Raw genomic sequence first — 19,018 nt, 5'->3', positions numbered from 1 at the left:
TCTCTAGTCACAAATATGATTATAAAGTTTTTAAATATCCTCTGCGGTGGTGACTAATCATGATTTCTACGAGTCTTGGCACCATTTTAGGGTTATACGGGTTCCTGCTATTAGTTGATGGGTTCTTCCTTTCAATCTTATTTCTCAACGTGGTTTTTTTGGATTTCCTGTCAAGAATCGTGTTTTCGGGTTGAGAATGAAATGCAGATGATTTGTTGAATGTTATTTAACACTTTTATCTTTCGTCCGTTTTTAACTTGTCCGTTTTGTCCAGAGTTTTATACTTTGTCCATGGATTCAACTAAGAATACTTTAAAATAGATAAGATACCAAATCTTGGCGAGATATCATGAGTGATAAATTCCTCCTGGGTGTAATTATTTTGTTGATGGGAGCAGAGCAATGTGAGTACCTATATAACATGAAGTCTCCACTTGAAAAAATCAATATAAGTAATTACTTTAGCTAGATCAGTAGCTTCACTTCACAGGTGCATAAATATGTTTCTATGGCAGTTTTATTTGAAACCCGCTTGTATCGTTTCATATGTTTTCGTTATTGACACGATAAAAGCACACCAATGCAAAATTCAAGCCCTTCCTTCATCTAAGAAATTGACAATTATGAATAACTAGTAATTGAGCTCTGCCACAGGTTCAACTTGGAGCACGATACACAAAAGCACTGGAGATAGCAATCTGATTAATGTGGACTTCAACAGTTATGATTTGGAAGTTCAAGCAAGTAGAAGTGATGGTAGCCAGTTTGATATCCATTTTCAGTATGGATCAGGTTGGATAGCCCTTGAATGGGATTTGAGCTCGTCCAGTACAACCATTTCAGTAAATATTCACACATCAGGATTAGACACTAGCTCTGGTTGTACCACAGATGCAACGCTTACCAATGTTCCTGTACCAAGCACCTCTACCAGAACCTGGAAATTCAGTAGAGATTCGAACTACCTAAGTATTTACTGCAGTGGAATCCGAGTAGGACAACTTAATCGGGAGAGTTATTTTAACTGCCTATCATATTCACAGTGGCTAAGATTAGGAACAGGAAGTTATCCCGTATTCTTCTATTCCGATTCTGCAGTAACGCATTACTACAGACTTTCCAGAAAATGTAAGAATTTGTTTCATGACATGATAACTGTCTCCTAGATGTATTGAGAATGACCAAATAGTATATAATAATAATGTATAATATGACACGACATGGTCACATTTGACAAAAACCCAAATTTGTACAGGCAGGACAATAAATGGAGGATGGAGCAGCTGGACTGGATGGGGTAGCTGTACCTGTAACTACAACTCTGAAACCGGAACATGGACCCGAACTAGATCCTGCAACAACCCCTCACCATCTTGTGGGGGGTCATCCTGCTCAGGATCATCTTCCGACACAGGAAACTGCGACAGTCAATGTTGTAAGTATATTCAAAGAAAGGGTTAAAAGGGAACTAGGCAAGGCATGAAGGCAATTTTGAATTTTAAATATGTTCTAGGTAGGAATTTAATGGCATACCTTCACGCCACTGGTGTTCAGTACTACAGGAGGAATGGCAACTGAGGCTTCACAGTTTCTAAAACATCTCGCTGAAAAGATCAGCCTAAAGAAAGGCCAACGGTATTGTGATGTGATGTCATTTGTCAGACGCAGACTGCGTTTTGATCTACTCAGAACCTGTATAATCTCTATCAGGGGGTACAGAGGTACCAGAACCCTTCCACCCACGGCAATAAGTGATTTGGACCTTAACCTGATCAACACTCTTAAACCCTAAAAGGTCATGGAGTGCTCTAGTTGGATGGGGGTCTAAACTGCTTTTTGTTGTGATGTGATTTAGTGGATTTTATATATATATTATTACAAAGGGTTTTATTTTTATTTTTACCTCAGTTTTTAAATTTGTACCATTTTTACAGAATTTTATATAGGGTCATTGCTATATTATGTGTATATTGTTTGAATGTTTATCTCTTCTTAAAAAAAATTTAATGGCATAGGTATTGCATTCCAATACTTGATTATTCAATTCCCATACTTGATTATTCAGATTTTGTTGAAGCAAGGATTAATATTAATAAAGTAACGATTATTCGTGTCATAAAATCGATCATTTTTTTGTGGTCCTTTGGGTCCTATGTTCACTCCTGATGCCAAAATGCGATTAATATTTCAGGCTCCGCTGGAGACTACATGAGTGACACTGGATGTCAGCAATGTGGAGAGAATACTTTCAGCAGCGATGGAGCTTCTTTGTGTACTTATCTACCGATAACTACGGTAATAACGAGTAGCCGTGGCTCCGTGGGCCTTATTGTGGAGTCCACATCATTTTACGTGGACGGCGGGTGGAGTGACTATGGAGATTGGTCTAAGTGCTCTGTAGAATGCGACGTAAGAACTCAGTCTAAAAACGGATCCTGTGATAACGCTACCCCACTCTCTAAAGGAGCGGACTACAAGCAGGAGAACACTTCACTACATAACTTGGGTAAAATATAGTATGGTTATGATCTGAATTAGGAATGCTGAAACTGTCACAATTTCCTCCTGTTTACGCTTTATTATTGTTATAAATCATTCTTTTCATAATCATATTTCGCAATTACAGAACATGAGGAGATTGTAATGACATAGCAGTAAATACCAAGCTGACTCTCATATTTCAGAAAAGCACCCTCCTTGCTCCTGCTGGAATGGAGAGTGTGGATATTGTCCCAACTTGTCTCATACCGTAAAGCAGAGTATAACATCTTATCCAGACCAGGTCATTGAAGTTCGCTCTACCATCAAGAGGCTCTATAACAGTTCTATCGCGCTGTTTGATGAAGCTGGAAGCATGTTAGGAATGTTCCACTGGGCTCGTGAGGGTGTGGTGCTGACAGGATGTATTGGATGTTACAGACCAAGAGCTTTGGAGAGGATGTGTCCTTGGGACGAGTGCACAAAGTGGATCTTTTCCTTCAAAGACGGACATGTTCAGATCAAGATCAAAGGAGAGGGTCTGAAACAGTCCTCTACCATATGTCGTGTGAAGACAACTTCTCCTTCGTTTCACAGAATATGGAGCTAAGGGAAAGAATCAGATTGAGCTGAAGCGGAATTGACTCATCATAAACTGAACAGCATCCAAATCCATGAAGTCCAATGATTGACCAATGTTTTTCTAATCACTGATTAGTGATATTAATAACTTATAAGCATGGCAGATAGTAAAGTTTCTGGAAAAGTATCACTACAAACAGATTACTTGTTCTTGTTGCAACTGATTACAACTTGATTTTATCAAGTAAGATTTCCGTAAAACAGTTTTGCGCCCCCTGTTTAACATTCAGATATGTCTCGGGAAATGATAATTATGTTGAGGCGCATATTGCAACTTATTTATAATTTATATCCTCAGTAACATTGGAACTAACTAATATATGCTGATGTTGATCAATTTCGAAGATAATTTCGAGATTTAACTTTATGAAGCGATTCTTTGTGTTAATCTTATATCTTATACAGTTATACCAATCTTTATGGTTTACACATCAATTTACTTTAGATGTCACCCTAAAAGGATCTCAACTTGTTAATCGTTAACAAACAATATCTTTAAACATGCGCCTTTCCTCCAGTAAAACTTCACCAACAATGATGCTAGTTTGAAATTGGATATGGGGACCCATCATTTATACAAATGGTCTTTATTCTGGTACATGCTAGTTCATTGCTTTATAAGCGTGATTTTTCATTCATGTTTCCCAGTGGGATTAATTTAATCCCACCGATACCACCGGCCCAAAGCCCACCAGTGGCGTAAAGTTGCCTGTTGGCGCCCCCCCCCCCCCACCGAAAAAGTAAAATACCCGAAAACTATGTTTTTGGGTAAGTTAAAGGTACTTTTTGGTGACAAACGGATTTGAGTCATTCTCAAAATAGGCTTTGACAATAGCATTTTTGAGCCTTACTGATAGTAATAGTTATATACTTATACTATACATTGCTATTAGGGATGAGATCATTCCAAATTTTAGTGAAGGTGTACAGAAAGTTCTGTTGGGATCATATCTAATCTCAGTAATGGGATCAGAAGAAGTTTCTCATTTTTAGGGCAGAACTTGAATGTATGATACATGTGCAGATTCTCCGGATTCATAATAGCGAATAGCGGTTTAGTGTGTTCAAGACAGTAGTTCTTGCTAGCCATAATATGTTTATTATAAGTTCTCGAACGTGCACAATGCACATGTTAAGTAGTATTCTTTATGATCAAAATCGGGGATGTTACCAATTAGCAGTCTTATATTAGGACGCAATGAAACTACCGGACCACGATGTATGGGGACTTGCCACCCCATGGCAACATTAAAATATATCGACTCTGTTACATCGTTTCCTGTTAATATAAAACTCCGTTACAAAATGAACTGGGATCAATGTGTATAGGTGTATAGTGCCGTTCTCCATGCGGTTCGGCTTTGAATTTTAAGAGATTCCTTAAGGCACGCTGATCGATAATAGAGGACTTCAAGTCTCCGTCGTACTCCGTTTTATCGATTTGCATCAACCTGGATATAATAGCTTATGATGTTAGTTATACATACATACCTTCACTATGTACAGGGTGCTCCCGATACATCGGAACGGTTTCAAACATCTGTAGACTATATTTAATTCAGGAAGGAGTAACCATCTACCTTACGAGAAATATTTATTATTTATGTTCGACGTAATTCCGGTGACCTAAATGATTTGGGAAAGAAAATATGGGAATTTTACCGAAAACCGATTTTTTTCTTTTCCTTATTTTATAAAAATGAAACCCAATATTTGAGAAAATTAAATACAACAAGAATTGCGCCCGTTAGGCTATAGGCGGACGCTAAATTTCCATTAACTGTCTTTATAAGTCCTATAATTACAATTCTATATCATAATACTTAGCAAAATTCGTTCGAATATAATATATGCATCGCGATTAATTTGCAGTATGACTACGTTCACATTACTAACTAAATCTTATACCCGTCCTGATTTCGATTCGCATGACCATATATGGAATGTCACGTAATGCGACGCATACAGTTTTTAAAGGAAATTCACGCGCATATAATCGGACAATTTAGTTGCGTTCTGTTCTGTTTGCTTTCGTTGAAAATGAAAGTTTGATTCGCCAGCCATGCGCTTATTGCGCACCGCTGAGCAGCGATTTGCGTCATTTTAAGTGCACAATTCTACAATTGTAAAGTGATTTTATCGGTTTTCGATGATGGCTACGTTCTTCGGACATATTTTTTGTTATTCTCAAAATCTAGTTTTATGTTCTGTACTTACTACTTAGAGTTAGTGATAGTCAAGAAAATGGTAAAAATGTTGGATTTGATTGCGATCAGTTTGCTTTTTAAATTTCGTCTTTGTAATTGCAGCTGGCAACTGTTTTCGAAATTGTTTCGCATTCTGTAGCTATGATAATAATGAAATACTGAATTCATTGCAATTATGATCGATTGAAGTTCAAAGTTACATCCCTTGAACCTGGCTTGAACGTAAGGCGCAGCATTACCAAAATCCACTTTTTACGCTGTGTGTACATTTATGAAGGAGCACATGTATGCGGAGGGTAATGCATGTTTTGCTTTGTGACACCACGAAAAACCTACCTACCTACCCTACCCACCCTCAAATACTACCACTTCTAACCATCTTATGCTTTTTTAAGAAAAAAGAAGTCGATGGAAAAAATCTTCTCTGATCAGCTTATCTACATGAGGAATTACACTGGTCAGTGATTTTAGATATTTATTTAAAGTTATTTTTATTATTTCTTTTTCTGAAGAAAATATCGACAAAAGAAGGTTTTTAATGATTTAAATGATCACTAAGGATATATAATATATATCTCTTTTTGTGAAGATAAAGTTTGACAAAACATGTTCACTGCAAACATTTTTCGAGTTTTATTTTTTATTATTATAATATATATGAGACAAGAGAAACGTAATCTTATAACGCGAGGAGAGTTAGGACTCATTAATGTAATAGATTTGACAAGATTTGTAGTGCTGTAATTAGTTTAAAACCATTGGAAAACACGACAAATAATACACTTTTATCTTGAAGTTGAATTTACGAAAAAAACTGTGTCACGTGACTGACAAATACTACACTAAAAAAACCATCTATTCAAGTTTAAACACTAAACAGCCGCTGAGCTTCGTATTTACACAAAGAAAAACACCTCCTTCCTTTACCGGGACTGTTTAAACTGTTTTAAACTGCGGTAAATTGGGATTTTACTACATATTTGTAATATTTTATAATATTTTGTAATATTTGTAATATTTCTAATGTTGTCTGCTCCGTCTAATAGTTCACATTCCATTTCCATTGTTGTGAGGGTCCTATCAGCACTGGTAGTAGTAGTACGTCATGTTGTCCTATCAGCACTCCTACGTAATGTTCTCCTGTTCTCAGTTTACAAGCCTGGCAGTGTAAAAGGAATCTTGCCTTGTAGTCGGCAGTAAACAGTGGTATCTGCGGCACTATCAGTCCAGATAGTTTACAAGCCTGGCAGTGTAAAAGGAATCTTGCCTTGTAGTCGGCAGTAAACAGTGGTATCTGCGGCACTATCCGTCCAGATAGTTTACAGGCCTGGCAGTGTAAAAGGAATCTTGCCTTGTAGTCGGCAGTAAACAGTGGTATCTGCGGCACTATCAGTCCAGATAGTTTACAGGCCTGGCAGTGTAAAAGGAATCTTGCCTTGTAGTCGGCAGTAAACAGTGGTATCTGCGGCACTATCAGTCCAGATAGTTTACAGGCCTGGCAGTGTAAAAGGAATCTTGCCTTGTAGTCGGCAGTAAACAGTGGTATCTGCGGCACTATCCGTCCAGATAGTTTACAGGCCTGGCAGTGTAAAAGGAATCTTGCCTTGTAGTCGGCAGTAAACAGTGGTATCTGCGGCACTATCAGTCCAGATAGTTTACAGGCCTGGCAGTGTAAAAGGAATCTTGCCTTGTAGTCGGCAGTAAACAGTGGTATCTGCGGCACTATCAGTCCAGATAGTTTACAGGCCTGGCAGTGTAAAAGGAATCTTGCCTTGTAGTCGGCAGTAAACAGTGGTATCTGCGGCACTATCAGTCCAGATAGTTTACAGGCCTGGCAGTGTAAAAGGAATCTTGCCTTGTAGTCGGCAGTAAACAGTGGTATCTGCGGCACTATCCGTCCAGATAGTTTACAGGCCTGGCAGTGTAAAAGGAATCTTGCCTTGTAGTCGGCAGTAAACAGTGGTATCTGCGGCACTATCAGTCCAGATAGTTTACAGGCCTGGCAGTGTAAAAGGAATCTTGCCTTGTAGTCGGCAGTAAACAGTGGTATCTGCGGCACTATCAGTCCAGATAGTTTTTCTATTAGGCCCAAAATAAATGGAGGATCTCATACGGCCATTGTAGCTAGGGTAGTTGCTGGTTTCCAGTTTGCTCCTTGTACAAAGCCTGGATTCTCCCACCCTATATCAGCTGTATTTGAGCAAGACCAAGACTCGTCAGTGGCCGCAATAATGTGCCTTGATCTATCTCCTCTTTGGAGCGAGGCCATGATCCCATAACTATTTCCTGTGTTAACGCATTTGATGGCAATGACTTGAGTGTATGATTTAACCCTAATATAACCCATAGCGTCATAGACCCCTTGGCCCCTTATGTATGTTTGCTTTCCGTCAATCCAGACTGTCATTTGATCATCACATGTCGCCAACAAAATGTTGTCTGCTGAAATGCAGGAATAAGATGAGCTGGTTATTGGTTAATATTGATATTAGATTACAAGCAATTAAGGTTCATTGCTCGAGTTGCGACCAATGTTTAGAAAAGTTGTCCAAATCAGTTTTTTGAACAAAGATTTGTCTAGAAAGAGACTCTTTTGTAGAGAGAATCCTCAGGTGGAGTATATTGTGAAGATGAAATATTACCTGCTGCTGCAAGATGCAGGGACGCGAGACTCACAACCACTAATAAAAGAAACATAATGTTTTGGATAGAAAGAAATGTGATTGATGATCAGAACACCGTTGCTCCAATCAGCACGTCTTGGAAAGATGTCTGTTTATTACAATCGCAAACTTTGTACATTAACAATCACGTGGGCCGTGGCTACTGTATCCACTATACCACGAGACCCCATACGGCCGTATGTGTTATATTGAACAACATACTGAGCAATATTCTACAAGGGGATTAAGGGGATTAACCCTAAATTTGTTGTGAAACTTGTTTTCGGATTGTAGTTGACCACAAACTAGTTTCCACAATCCACATTTTAATAGATATTGAGCTATAGTTCACAGATAATATGTAGTTTAGGCTTACCTTTCATAGAAATGTTGATATTTGACCAATTTATAGGTTGAAATCTATCAAATTTGGTGCGTATGCCCAAATATGGATATATGGTTTTTTGTATACAAGTTCAGCGCTTAAATTCTGAGATGTTGGGTATGTTGAGGTTATTTTAAGGCTGGGACCCCCTCGAAAGTTGGGACACTAGTTTGTTGGTCAACTACTATCTCGAAGGTAAGTGTATAAGCAAGATGTAAAAAGATGGCGTGACCCCCCCCCCCCCCCCCTTGTAACTCGTACTCTGTTTTATAGATCTGGAACATTGTCCGCTCGGTATGTTGTTCAATATAACACATTACGGGGTGATGAAGTGATCACTGTGGATTAGTCTCCAGCACTCTGTCTCTATCGGGTCCTTCAACGTTAAGCCGTTAAGCTGATGTTGTCGTTCTATTGTTTATATTATCTCTAACCATAGCTTGTATAGGAGAGAATTTATCACTACAAGTTGACCTTTAATTGTTTGTTAACACAATTGGAAACTATGAGAAGATGTAAAAAGATGGCCGATGGCGTGACCCCCCCCCCCCCCCCCTTCCCCCCGTAACTCGTACTCTGTTTTATAGATCTAGATTGTAGAATATGCTATTTATATATTGACCACATTTCATATGATCGCAGGATAATTTAAGGGGATGTTAAACAGGCAGAAGATCATGGCAAGGATTAGGACTGTTGTAGAGGCGTGCACATTCCTTCTCCTATTACCGTTGGTGTTCCCATCCGCCCTTCCAGAAACCAATAAACAGCAGATAGATATCACACAGGACATGATGATGAGGGTGGTAAGGGTTGTGGGTAGTACGTATGAACCATAATTTGTTAGATATGGTCCATTCAGAGTCCTCCTAGAATAGGAAAAGTTTCTTGAAAAATGCTGATCTCAGTCTACAAGAGTACAAGTGGTTATCAAAGTCCAAATAGACACGACGCAATTTGATGTTGTAAAACGGTTAAAAAAACAAATAATTTGAGGACAACATGACACTCCAAAACTTTCAACATAACACGAGGAAATATGGACAGAACTGAACAAGAACAAAAATCACATTCAAAGACTGAGGAACTAAGATGAGAAGTACGGACTCGTTTAGGGGGAAAAGTACGTACTTGTACGCAACTTTGAAAAGTCCGACTCATACGACGTGCCATTCAGATAGAATTTTTTTGTTTTTGAATTATTATCATCGGGGCCGTGGTAAAATATAATTGTTCGCCGATGTTAGAGAAAATATACTGTTCGCGAACAAATTAAACACACAATTCTTAGGTCAGGCAAGCCGCTCCTTTAAGTTTAACTCTTAAAGTTAAACTTTAAGTTAATCGACGATTGGAATATAGAAACACAAGTTTTTGAAAACGCTCAATATTAGTCCGTAACATGCGATTTAGAACTCTTTCATCGATTTCTAGAAGGACAACTTTTCAGTAGAATTGAAAAGTACGTACGATACGAGTAAATCGAAAAGTCCGACTCATTCGTACTTCTCATCTTAGCTGAGGAATCAGGAGGACTCTACGTATCCCAGGAACCAACTTTTTAGCTATGATCGCTCAATAATCGGTTTGGTATCGACGCTACATACTTTGATTTTCCGACCTTAAAGCTGACTTAAGAAACCAGGGAATTAGTTTTACCTTCATAAAATTAAATCGTTGATTTTATTTTTATATCACTTTCTTTTTTTTCTTTCTTCAAAACATTTCAGTACTTTGTGCAGGAAGTTGGAGATTAAAAATTTTGGAAGCATATACCTGGATATAGACCTGATATCGATCGTAAATACTAAATACTAAAAATACTCTAGTACAATTGTAACTGCAGTTTTACAGAACTCTAAATGCTTAATGAACACACTTGCAGGTACCACCCGTATTCACACTCAGAACTGAGTTTAGTCATTTTCCGATACGAGATTGGGGACGGGTTCTATAAACAAACAAACAAACAAACAAGATGGCACAGGACAGACACAGAGTGAATGTGCACAATGCATCTATATTCTATATATATAGTATATACTTATAGTCAGAACTGAGAACCACACTGAAGAGCACATAAAACAGGGCATTCGCTAAAACTCTAGTGAGTCTCATCTCAGGTGAAACCATCTGGCTACTGACGTGGCCACAGGTCCTGATCTTATTAATTTATTATGTACAGATACTATAATTATTAGTAACGCAGATAATTTAGTCATGTGCTGCCAGAGCAGCTGATGGGCCGTTATAACTGAAATATTCAGTCCTTAGTATGTTCGCGTGGATAACTGGCGACTGTGTGATGACTGTAGGGCAGCAATGATTGCTAACCTCGCACGTTGTTATTGATTATAATTACACACGTGGAATTATACCTGGGCTTGTTGAGCCATTAGTCCCTAACAAATTAACTTTTCCTCCGCCGGGCAAACCACGTGATACAAGGTTAGAAAGAGGGAGCATGCTCTCTTTGTAGCCACAATACAAGCCAACGGTTTACCTTCGTTTGTGACACTGCTTAGTACAATTTTAAAGCTATCTAAAGTTAGATAACCGAAGTAGTCAACTGTCAAGTCCTAGACTGCAGTATCAAGATGGTTATCTTCTTCACAGCTCTCCTCTTCTTCTTCGCTGGAGCTGCTGCTACTGATGATGGTACGTACACAGCAGTTACTAGTTAGAATATCGTACATAGCAGTTACTATTTAGAATATCGTACATAGCAGTTACTATTTAGAATATCGTACATATTAGTTACTAGTTAGAATATCGTACATAGTAGTTACTAGTTAAAATATCGTACATAGTAGTTACTAGTTTCAATATCGTACGCAGTAGTTACTAGTTAGAATATCGTACACAGTATTTACTAGTTAGAATATCGTACATAGTAGTTACTAGTTAGAATATCGTACATAGTAGTTACTAGTTTCAATATCGTACATAGTAGTTACTAGTTAAAATATCGTACATAGTAGTTACTATTTAGAATATCGTACGCAGTAGTTACTAGTTAGAATATCGTACACAGTATTTACTAGTTAGAATATCGTACATAGTAGTTACTATTTAGAATATCGTACGCAGTAGTTACTAGTTAGAATATCGTACACAGTATTTACTAGTTAGAATATCGTACATAGTAGTTACTAGTTTCAATATCGTACACAGTAGTTACTAGTTAGAATATCGTACACAGTATTTACTAGTTAGAATATCGTACATAGTAGTTACTAGTTAGAATATCGTACATAGTAGTTACTATTTAGAATATCGTACGCAGTAGTTACTAGTTAGAATATCGTACATAGTAGTTACTAGTTTCAATATCGTACATAGTAGTTACTAGTTTCAATATCGTACATAGTAGTTACTAGTTAAAATATCGTACATAGTAGTTACTAGTTTCAATATCGTACACAGTATTTACTAGTTAGAATATCGTACATAGTAGTTACTAGTTTCAATATCGTACACAGTATTTACTAGTTAGAATATCGTACATAGTAGTTACTAGTTTCAATATCGTACGCAGTAGTTACTAGTTAGAATATCGTACACAGTATTTACTAGTTAGAATATCGTACATAGTAGTTACTAGTTTCAATATCGTACGCAGTAGTTACTAGTTAGAATATCGTACACAGTATTTACTAGTTAGAATATCGTACATAGTAGTTACTATTTAGAATATCGTACATAGTAGTTACTAGTTAGAATATCGTACATAGTAGTTACTAGTTTCAATATCGTACACAGTATTTACTAGTTAGAATATCGTACATAGTAGTTACTAGTTTCAATATCGTACGCAGTAGTTACTAGTTAGAATATCGTACACAGTATTTACTAGTTAGAATATCGTACATAGTAGTTACTAGTTTCAATATCGTACGCAGTAGTTACTAGTTAGAATATCGTACACAGTATTTACTAGTTAGAATATCGTACATAGTAGTTACTATTTAGAATATCGTACGCAGTAGTTACTAGTTAGAATATCGTACACAGTATTTACTAGTTAGAATATCGTACATAGTAGTTACTAGTTTCAATATCGTACACAGTAGTTACTAGTTAGAATATCGTACACAGTATTTACTAGTTAGAATATCGTACATAGTAGTTACTAGTTTCAATATCGTACGCAGTAGTTACTAGTTAGAATATCGTACACAGTATTTACTAGTTAGAATATCGTACATAGTAGTTACTAGTTTCAATATCGTACATAGAAGTTACTATTTAGAATATCGTACATAGTAGTTACTAGTTAAAATATCGTACATAGTAGTTACTACTTTCAATATCGTACATAGTAGTTACTATTTAGAATATCGTACATAGTAGTTACTAGTTTCAATATCGTACATAGTAGTTACTAGTTAAAATATCGTACATAGTAGTTACTATTTAGAATATCGTACATAGTAGTTACTAGTTAAAATATCGTACATAGTAGTTACTACTTTCAATATCGTACATAGTAGTTACTATTTAGAATATCGTACATAGTAGTTACTAGTTTCAATATCGTACATAGTAGTTACTAGTTAAAATATCGTACATAGTAGTTACTATTTAGAATATCGTACATAGTAGTTACTAGTTAAAATATCGTACATAGTAGTTACTATTTAGAATATCGTACATAGTAGTTACTATTTAGAATATCGTACATTGTAGTTACTAGTTTCAATATCGTACATAGTAGTTACTAGTTTCAATATCGTACATAGTAGTTACTAGTTAAAATATCGTACATAGTAGTTACTAGTTAAAATATCGTACATAGTAGTTAATAGTTTCAATATCGTACATAGTAGTTACTAGTTAGAATATCGTACATAGTAGTTACTAGTTTCAATATCGTACACAGTATTTACTAGTTAGAATATCGTACATAGTAGTTACTATTTAGAATATCGTACATAGTAGTTACTATTTAGAATATCGTACATAGTAGTTACTAGTTAAAATATCGTACATAGTAGTTACTAGTTTCAATATCGTACATAGTAGTTACTAGTTTCAATATCGTACATAGTAGTTACTATTTAGAATATCGTACATAGTAGTTACTATTTAGAATATCGTACATAGTAGTTACTAGTTTCAATATCGTACATAGTAGTTACTAGTTTCAATATCGTACATAGTAGTTACTAGTTAAAATATCGTACACAGTATTTACTAGTTAGAATATCGTACATAGTAGTTACTAGTTAGAATATCGTACATAGTAGTTACTAGTTAGAATATCGTACATAGTAGTTACTAGTTAGAATATCGTACACAGTAGTTACTAGTTAGAATATCGTACATTGTAGTTACTAGTTTCAATATCGTACATAGTAGTTACTAGTTTCAATATCGTACATAGTAGTTACTAGTTAGAATATCGTACATAGTAGTTACTAGTTAGAATATCGTACACAGTAGTTACTAGTTAGAATATCGTACATTGTAGTTACTAGTTTCAATATCGTACATAGTAGTTACTAGTTTCAATATCGTACATAGTAGTTACTAGTTAAAATATCGTACATAGTAGTTACTAGTTAAAATATCGTACATAGTAGTTACTAGTTTCAATATCGTACATAGTAGTTACTAGTTAGAATATCGTACATAGTAGTTACTAGTTTCAATATCGTACACAGTATTTACTAGTTAGAATATCGTACATAGTAGTTACTATTTAGAATATCGTACATAGTAGTTACTATTTAGAATATCGTACATAGTAGTTACTAGTTAAAATATCGTACATAGTAGTTACTAGTTTCAATATCGTACATAGTAGTTACTAGTTTCAATATCGTACATAGTAGTTACTATTTAGAATATCGTACATAGTAGTTACTATTTAGAATATCGTACATAGTAGTTACTAGTTTCAATATCGTACATAGTAGTTACTAGTTTCAATATCGTACATAGTAGTTACTAGTTAAAATATCGTACATAGTAGTTACTAGTTAGAATATCGTACATAGTAGTTACTAGTTTCAATATCGTACATAGTAGTTACTAGTTAGAATATCGTACATAGTAGTTACTATTTAGAATATCGTACATAGTAGTTACTATTTAGAATATCGTTCATAGTAGTTACTAGTTAAAATATCGTACATAGTAGTTACTAGTTTCAATATCGTACATAGTAGTTACTAGTTTCAATATCGTACATAGTAGTTACTAGTTAAAATATCGTACATAGTAGTTACTAGTTTCAATATCGTACATAGTAGTTACTAGTTAGAATATCGTACATAGTAGTTACTAGTTTCAATATCGTACACAGTATTTACTAGTTAGAATATCGTACATAGTAGTTACTATTTAGAATATCGTACATAGTAGTTACTAGTTTCAATATCGTACATAGTAGTTACTAGTTAAAATATCGTACATAGTAGTTACTAGTTTCAATATCGTACACAGTATTTACTAGTTAGAATATCGTACATAGTAGTTACTAGTTTCAATATCGTACATAGTAGTTACTATTTAGAATATCGTACATAGTAGTTCCTAGTTTCAATATCGTACATAGTAGTTACTAGTTAAAATATCGTACATAGTAGTTACTAGTTTCAATATCGTATTCAACAGTTACTAGTTGTTTCTTATCTTATTATGGTTAGGGCTTAAATTTTCCGTAGATCTTAAAAAATTTTCCGTTAGTCCGCCAAGATATTTTTAAAAACGTAACCATAGCGATAACTGTAAGTGTCGTTGTTTGTCTGGTCTTCAAACTCCAATCACAACTTCAGGCTGGATACCAGTAACTCAAGATGCAAAAGTAGACTTCGATTGGGAAAGTGAAGATCTTCAAATAAAGGCAAACAACGCAGAGAAAGTAACAGTGTACTTTTATGACAGCGTAGGATATTACAAAGGACAAATTGCCGTATATGACCTCTTAAACTCCCCAAAACAGTACATTAGCGAATATTATGATCAAACTGAAAAATTCTTCAATGACTGTAGCTCACCAAGTGGTGGTGATGATATTGTGTGGACCTTCTCGAAGAAGCTTCCAGGACCAAGGGTTATAGTGCAGTGTAACGAGGTAACAGTTACGGACACGTCAGATGGGGAGTGTGATGAAGGCTGGGGAGATATTTGGGACAATCCTTTGGTAAAGATAGAGATCAGAATCAGACCGACCGTCGCGGCCTTTTACAGGCCTAAACCAGGTAATAAACGTGTAAAAACCACGTTTAATAATTGTGGTTGATTGGAAAAGCCCTACAAATAATGAAAGTACTGAATGTTACGAATTGTTTGAACTATGGAATCGTAAAAACCTCATAAATCATAAAAAAGCTAATTTTTTACTGATACTTTTTTCGGGTTGATTAAAGTTGAATAAGAATATTGAAAGAAGGGTTAAGCAGTCATAGTGTCCGAGCTAGGACGGTTGCTTTCTTAATTGTAACTTATCTGACTCAACTTATTATTATTATAAAACAGGATCTTACCGACAAAAATGATTCTTAAAAATACCTTAATGCGGTAAACTGTACCCTTGAAAAAGATTTTCCCAACATCTGTTGCATGCAGCTATATCTTTAATTTCGTTCAATTCATACAAGTTGTCCATTTGCAAACTTCTACTATTTAAATCACTTCTTAAAACCGATAACAAGTTCATTCTAGGTCTCCCCAATCTTCCAATGAATAAATTATCTGATTCAATAGCAAATGAGAGAGCCGTTTGGGCTGGGGTGTTCTCCATACTCCTGAGAATGTGTCCAAACATTTTCCACCGCTGGTGTTCAATACGCTTGGATAACTTTTCAACTTTGCACCTTTCATACAATGCTTTGTTGCTTATCATACCTTTAGGCCATTTGATGTTTAAAATGGACCTGAGGTGTCTACGATCTGACTCAACTAATCAATTAATGTTTATAACACACTATTTCCAGTGCAATGTACCGCTCTGACGGTGGGAAACGCCCTTGTCTCCCCAAGTGGACCTGTTCAAGTAAACACAGTTGCCAAGGTAACGTGCATGTCCGACCATTTGCATTACGTCATATCGGTCACGTGCGAAGCGGAGGACACGTGGTCAACTACACCAACATGTCAGGATATGGGTATGGTAGTTTTTACTTCAGAGAATTAGCTATAGTTTATAATTAACAATAAACAAGTAGCATCTTTTTCGATATACATACTTTTTATATAAGTTACTACAAGCATTCAAACCTAGCCCCAATACTTATTCGGTCACTTAATCAGGTGTATCCTCTAGATGATGGTAGACCTCAACTCACACTTTATAGATTTCAGGAAGTCTTCGAGACGCAAAGCAAAGGCTATTTATGTACAGTGAGCATAAATTGTTAGAAGTAACGGTTTAATTTCAATGGAGGCGGGAAAAGCGGTAAAATTCGGTAAAGACGATGCATCATGCTAGAAATATGGCATAACAAATTGCGGGAACAATAAATTTGGGTGATACAAAACTCGGATGCAAATTATTTGGTTTCCAAAACTTTGCAAATTTTAATTCTAATTAGTCTAATTTTTTAGAAGTTGTTCAACGGTAAGTTTTAGCAGCTGTGGATCATAATCAAAAACATAAGGTCAGAATTTTCCCGCCTCCATAAGACCTGTTTTATTGACTCAAGAAAAGGGAAGTAGTAGGGCTGCTTCTCTTTTCATTGTGATCAATAACTTTGTTGTAAAGTAACACTTACTTCAAAGTAACAACTTATATGTCACAGTATCACTTCCTAGCATCATTTTTAAACCGTAACTACGCTGAGTAGGACTACAGGTATATCATCAATTTCAATTAAATTACTTTATATTCGCAATATTCGTATTTCAGTTCACATCATCATACAATTGCATCAAAATTCGTGAACATTAGTGAAATGGCCAATTATTGCTGTTATTAATCCACGAAAAGATAAAGTATGTTTTGTGTTATGAGATATTAACCTACAGGTTTATAAAGATAGGACGCCCTGCGATCTAGGACACCCCATAAACAAGAAAAGAATATTTTTCTAAAGAGACGAAAGGAAGATCTAATACCTAAGACTTTCAGGTCAATATCAATATTTCAGTACATTTTTATAACTTTTTGACAGTTCAGATTTCAGAACTCATTCGACACTATCATATTCATACGTTTTCTAATCTTTCCCAAAACAATATTGTCTAAGTATGATAGTTTTATTTATGTAAAATTCAACCTTTCTCTTTCAGGTCTGAAAAGATTACTCTCACTCTCAGCACGTGACAAGCTCTCACTCTCAGCACGTGACAAGCTCTCACTCTCAGCACGTGACATGCTCTCACTCTCAGCACGTGACAAGCTCTCACTCTCAGCACGTGACACGCTCTCACTCTCAGCACGGGACTACCTCTCGCTCTCAGCGCGTGACAAGCTCTCACTCTCAGCACGTGACAAGCTCTCACTCTCAGCACGTGACAAGCTCTCACTCTCAGCACGTGACAAGCTCTCACTCTCAGCACGTGACAAGCTCTCACTCTCAGCACGTGACACGCTCTCACTCTCAGCACGTGACAAGCTCTCACTCTCAGCACGGGACAAGCTCTCACTCTCAGCACGTGGTAAGCTCTCACTCTCAGCACGGGACTACCTCTCACTCTCAGCACGTGACAAGCTCTCACTCTCAGCACGTGACAAGCTTTCACTCTCAGCACGTGACAAGCTCTCACTCTCAGCACGTGACACGCTCTCACTCTCAGCACGTGACAAGCTCTCACTCTCAGCACGGGACTACCTCTCACTCTCAGCACGTGACAAGCTCTCACTCTCAGCACGTGACAAGCTGTCACTCTCAGCACGTGACACGCTCTCACTCTCAGCACGTGACAAGCTGTCACTCTCAGCACGTGACACGCTCTCACTCTCAGCACGTGGTAAGCTCTCACTCTCAGCACGTGACACGCTCTCACTCTCAGCACGTGACAAGCTCTCACTCTCAGCACGTGACACGCTCTCACTCTCAGCACGTGACAAGCTCTCACTCTCAGCACGTGACACGCTCTCACTCTCAGCACGTGACAAGCTCTCACTCTCAGCACGTGACACGCTCTCACTCTCAGCACGTGACACGCTCTCACTCTCAGCACGTGACACGCTCTCACTCTCAGCACGTGACACGCTCTCACTCTCAGCACGTGACACGCTCTCACTCTCAGCACGTGACACGCTCTCACTCTCAGCACGTGACAAGCTCTCACTCTCAGCACGTGACACGCTCTCACTCTCAGCACGTGACAAGCTCTCACTCTCAGCACGTGACACGCTCTCACTCTCAGCACGTGACACGCTCTCACTCTCAGCACGTGACACGCTCTCACTCTCAGCACGTGACACGCTCTCACTCTCAGCACGTGACACGCTCTCACTCTAAGCACGTGACACGCTCTCACTCTCAGCACGTGGCAAGCTCTGACACGTGAACAATATATATTCTTCTCATTAAAAACAGAAACAGTTTTTGGTCAAATCGGACGTCACCATGTGTTAACATTTGAAAAAGTAAAATATTATTTCTATGAGTATTTATTCAATGAATGCATTGTATTTACCTGTTTGTACAGATGAGCTTTAGTTTTATTTATGCGAGGGTTCTTTCTTG

The 19,018-nt window shown here is 37.0% G+C and overlaps 2 protein-coding genes and 1 long non-coding RNA gene across 3 annotated transcripts in view; 1 reads left to right on the top strand and 2 right to left on the bottom strand.

The window, feature by feature from the left end:
- The window catches only part of LOC134826129 (uncharacterized), a 365,739-nt gene that overhangs the window by 235,193 nt on the left and 111,528 nt on the right, over nt 1-19,018 (bottom strand). The gene's annotated exons all lie outside the window — the stretch shown is intronic.
- Nucleotides 334-3,325, top strand: LOC134822106 (properdin-like). Its single transcript, XM_063833004.1, has 5 exons — nt 334-404; nt 655-1,128; nt 1,256-1,435; nt 2,192-2,506; nt 2,685-3,325. Exons 1-5 carry the CDS (start codon nt 350-352, stop codon nt 3,086-3,088), a joined length of 1,428 nt encoding a protein of 475 aa, XP_063689074.1. The 5' UTR covers nt 334-349; the 3' UTR covers nt 3,089-3,325.
- Nucleotides 7,278-8,048, bottom strand: LOC134811325 (uncharacterized). Its single transcript, XR_010159793.1, has 3 exons — nt 7,970-8,048; nt 7,687-7,769; nt 7,278-7,385 (listed from the first exon to the last, which is right to left on the bottom strand). It is a non-coding gene; the product is annotated as an uncharacterized LOC134811325 (long non-coding RNA).

The sequence above is a fragment of the Bolinopsis microptera genome, chromosome 1, assembly GCF_026151205.1.
Source record: "Bolinopsis microptera isolate Bmic1 chromosome 1, MBARI_Bmic_1.0, whole genome shotgun sequence".
Classification (NCBI taxonomy): domain Eukaryota; kingdom Metazoa; phylum Ctenophora; class Tentaculata; order Lobata; family Bolinopsidae; genus Bolinopsis; species Bolinopsis microptera.
This window is presented reverse-complemented; position numbering and strand designations above follow the sequence as displayed.

Excerpts from the sequence above, each read along its gene's own strand:
- LOC134822106 (XM_063833004.1), top strand. The coding sequence starts at position 350 with ATGAGTGATAAATTCCTCCTGGGTGTAATTATTTTGTTGATGGGAGCA. Across the intron at positions 405-654 it reads GTTGATGGGAGCAGAGCAAT|GTTCAACTTGGAGCACGATA; the intron begins GTGAGTACCTAT and ends GCTCTGCCACAG. Across the intron at positions 1,129-1,255 it reads CTACAGACTTTCCAGAAAAT|GCAGGACAATAAATGGAGGA; the intron begins GTAAGAATTTGT and ends AAATTTGTACAG.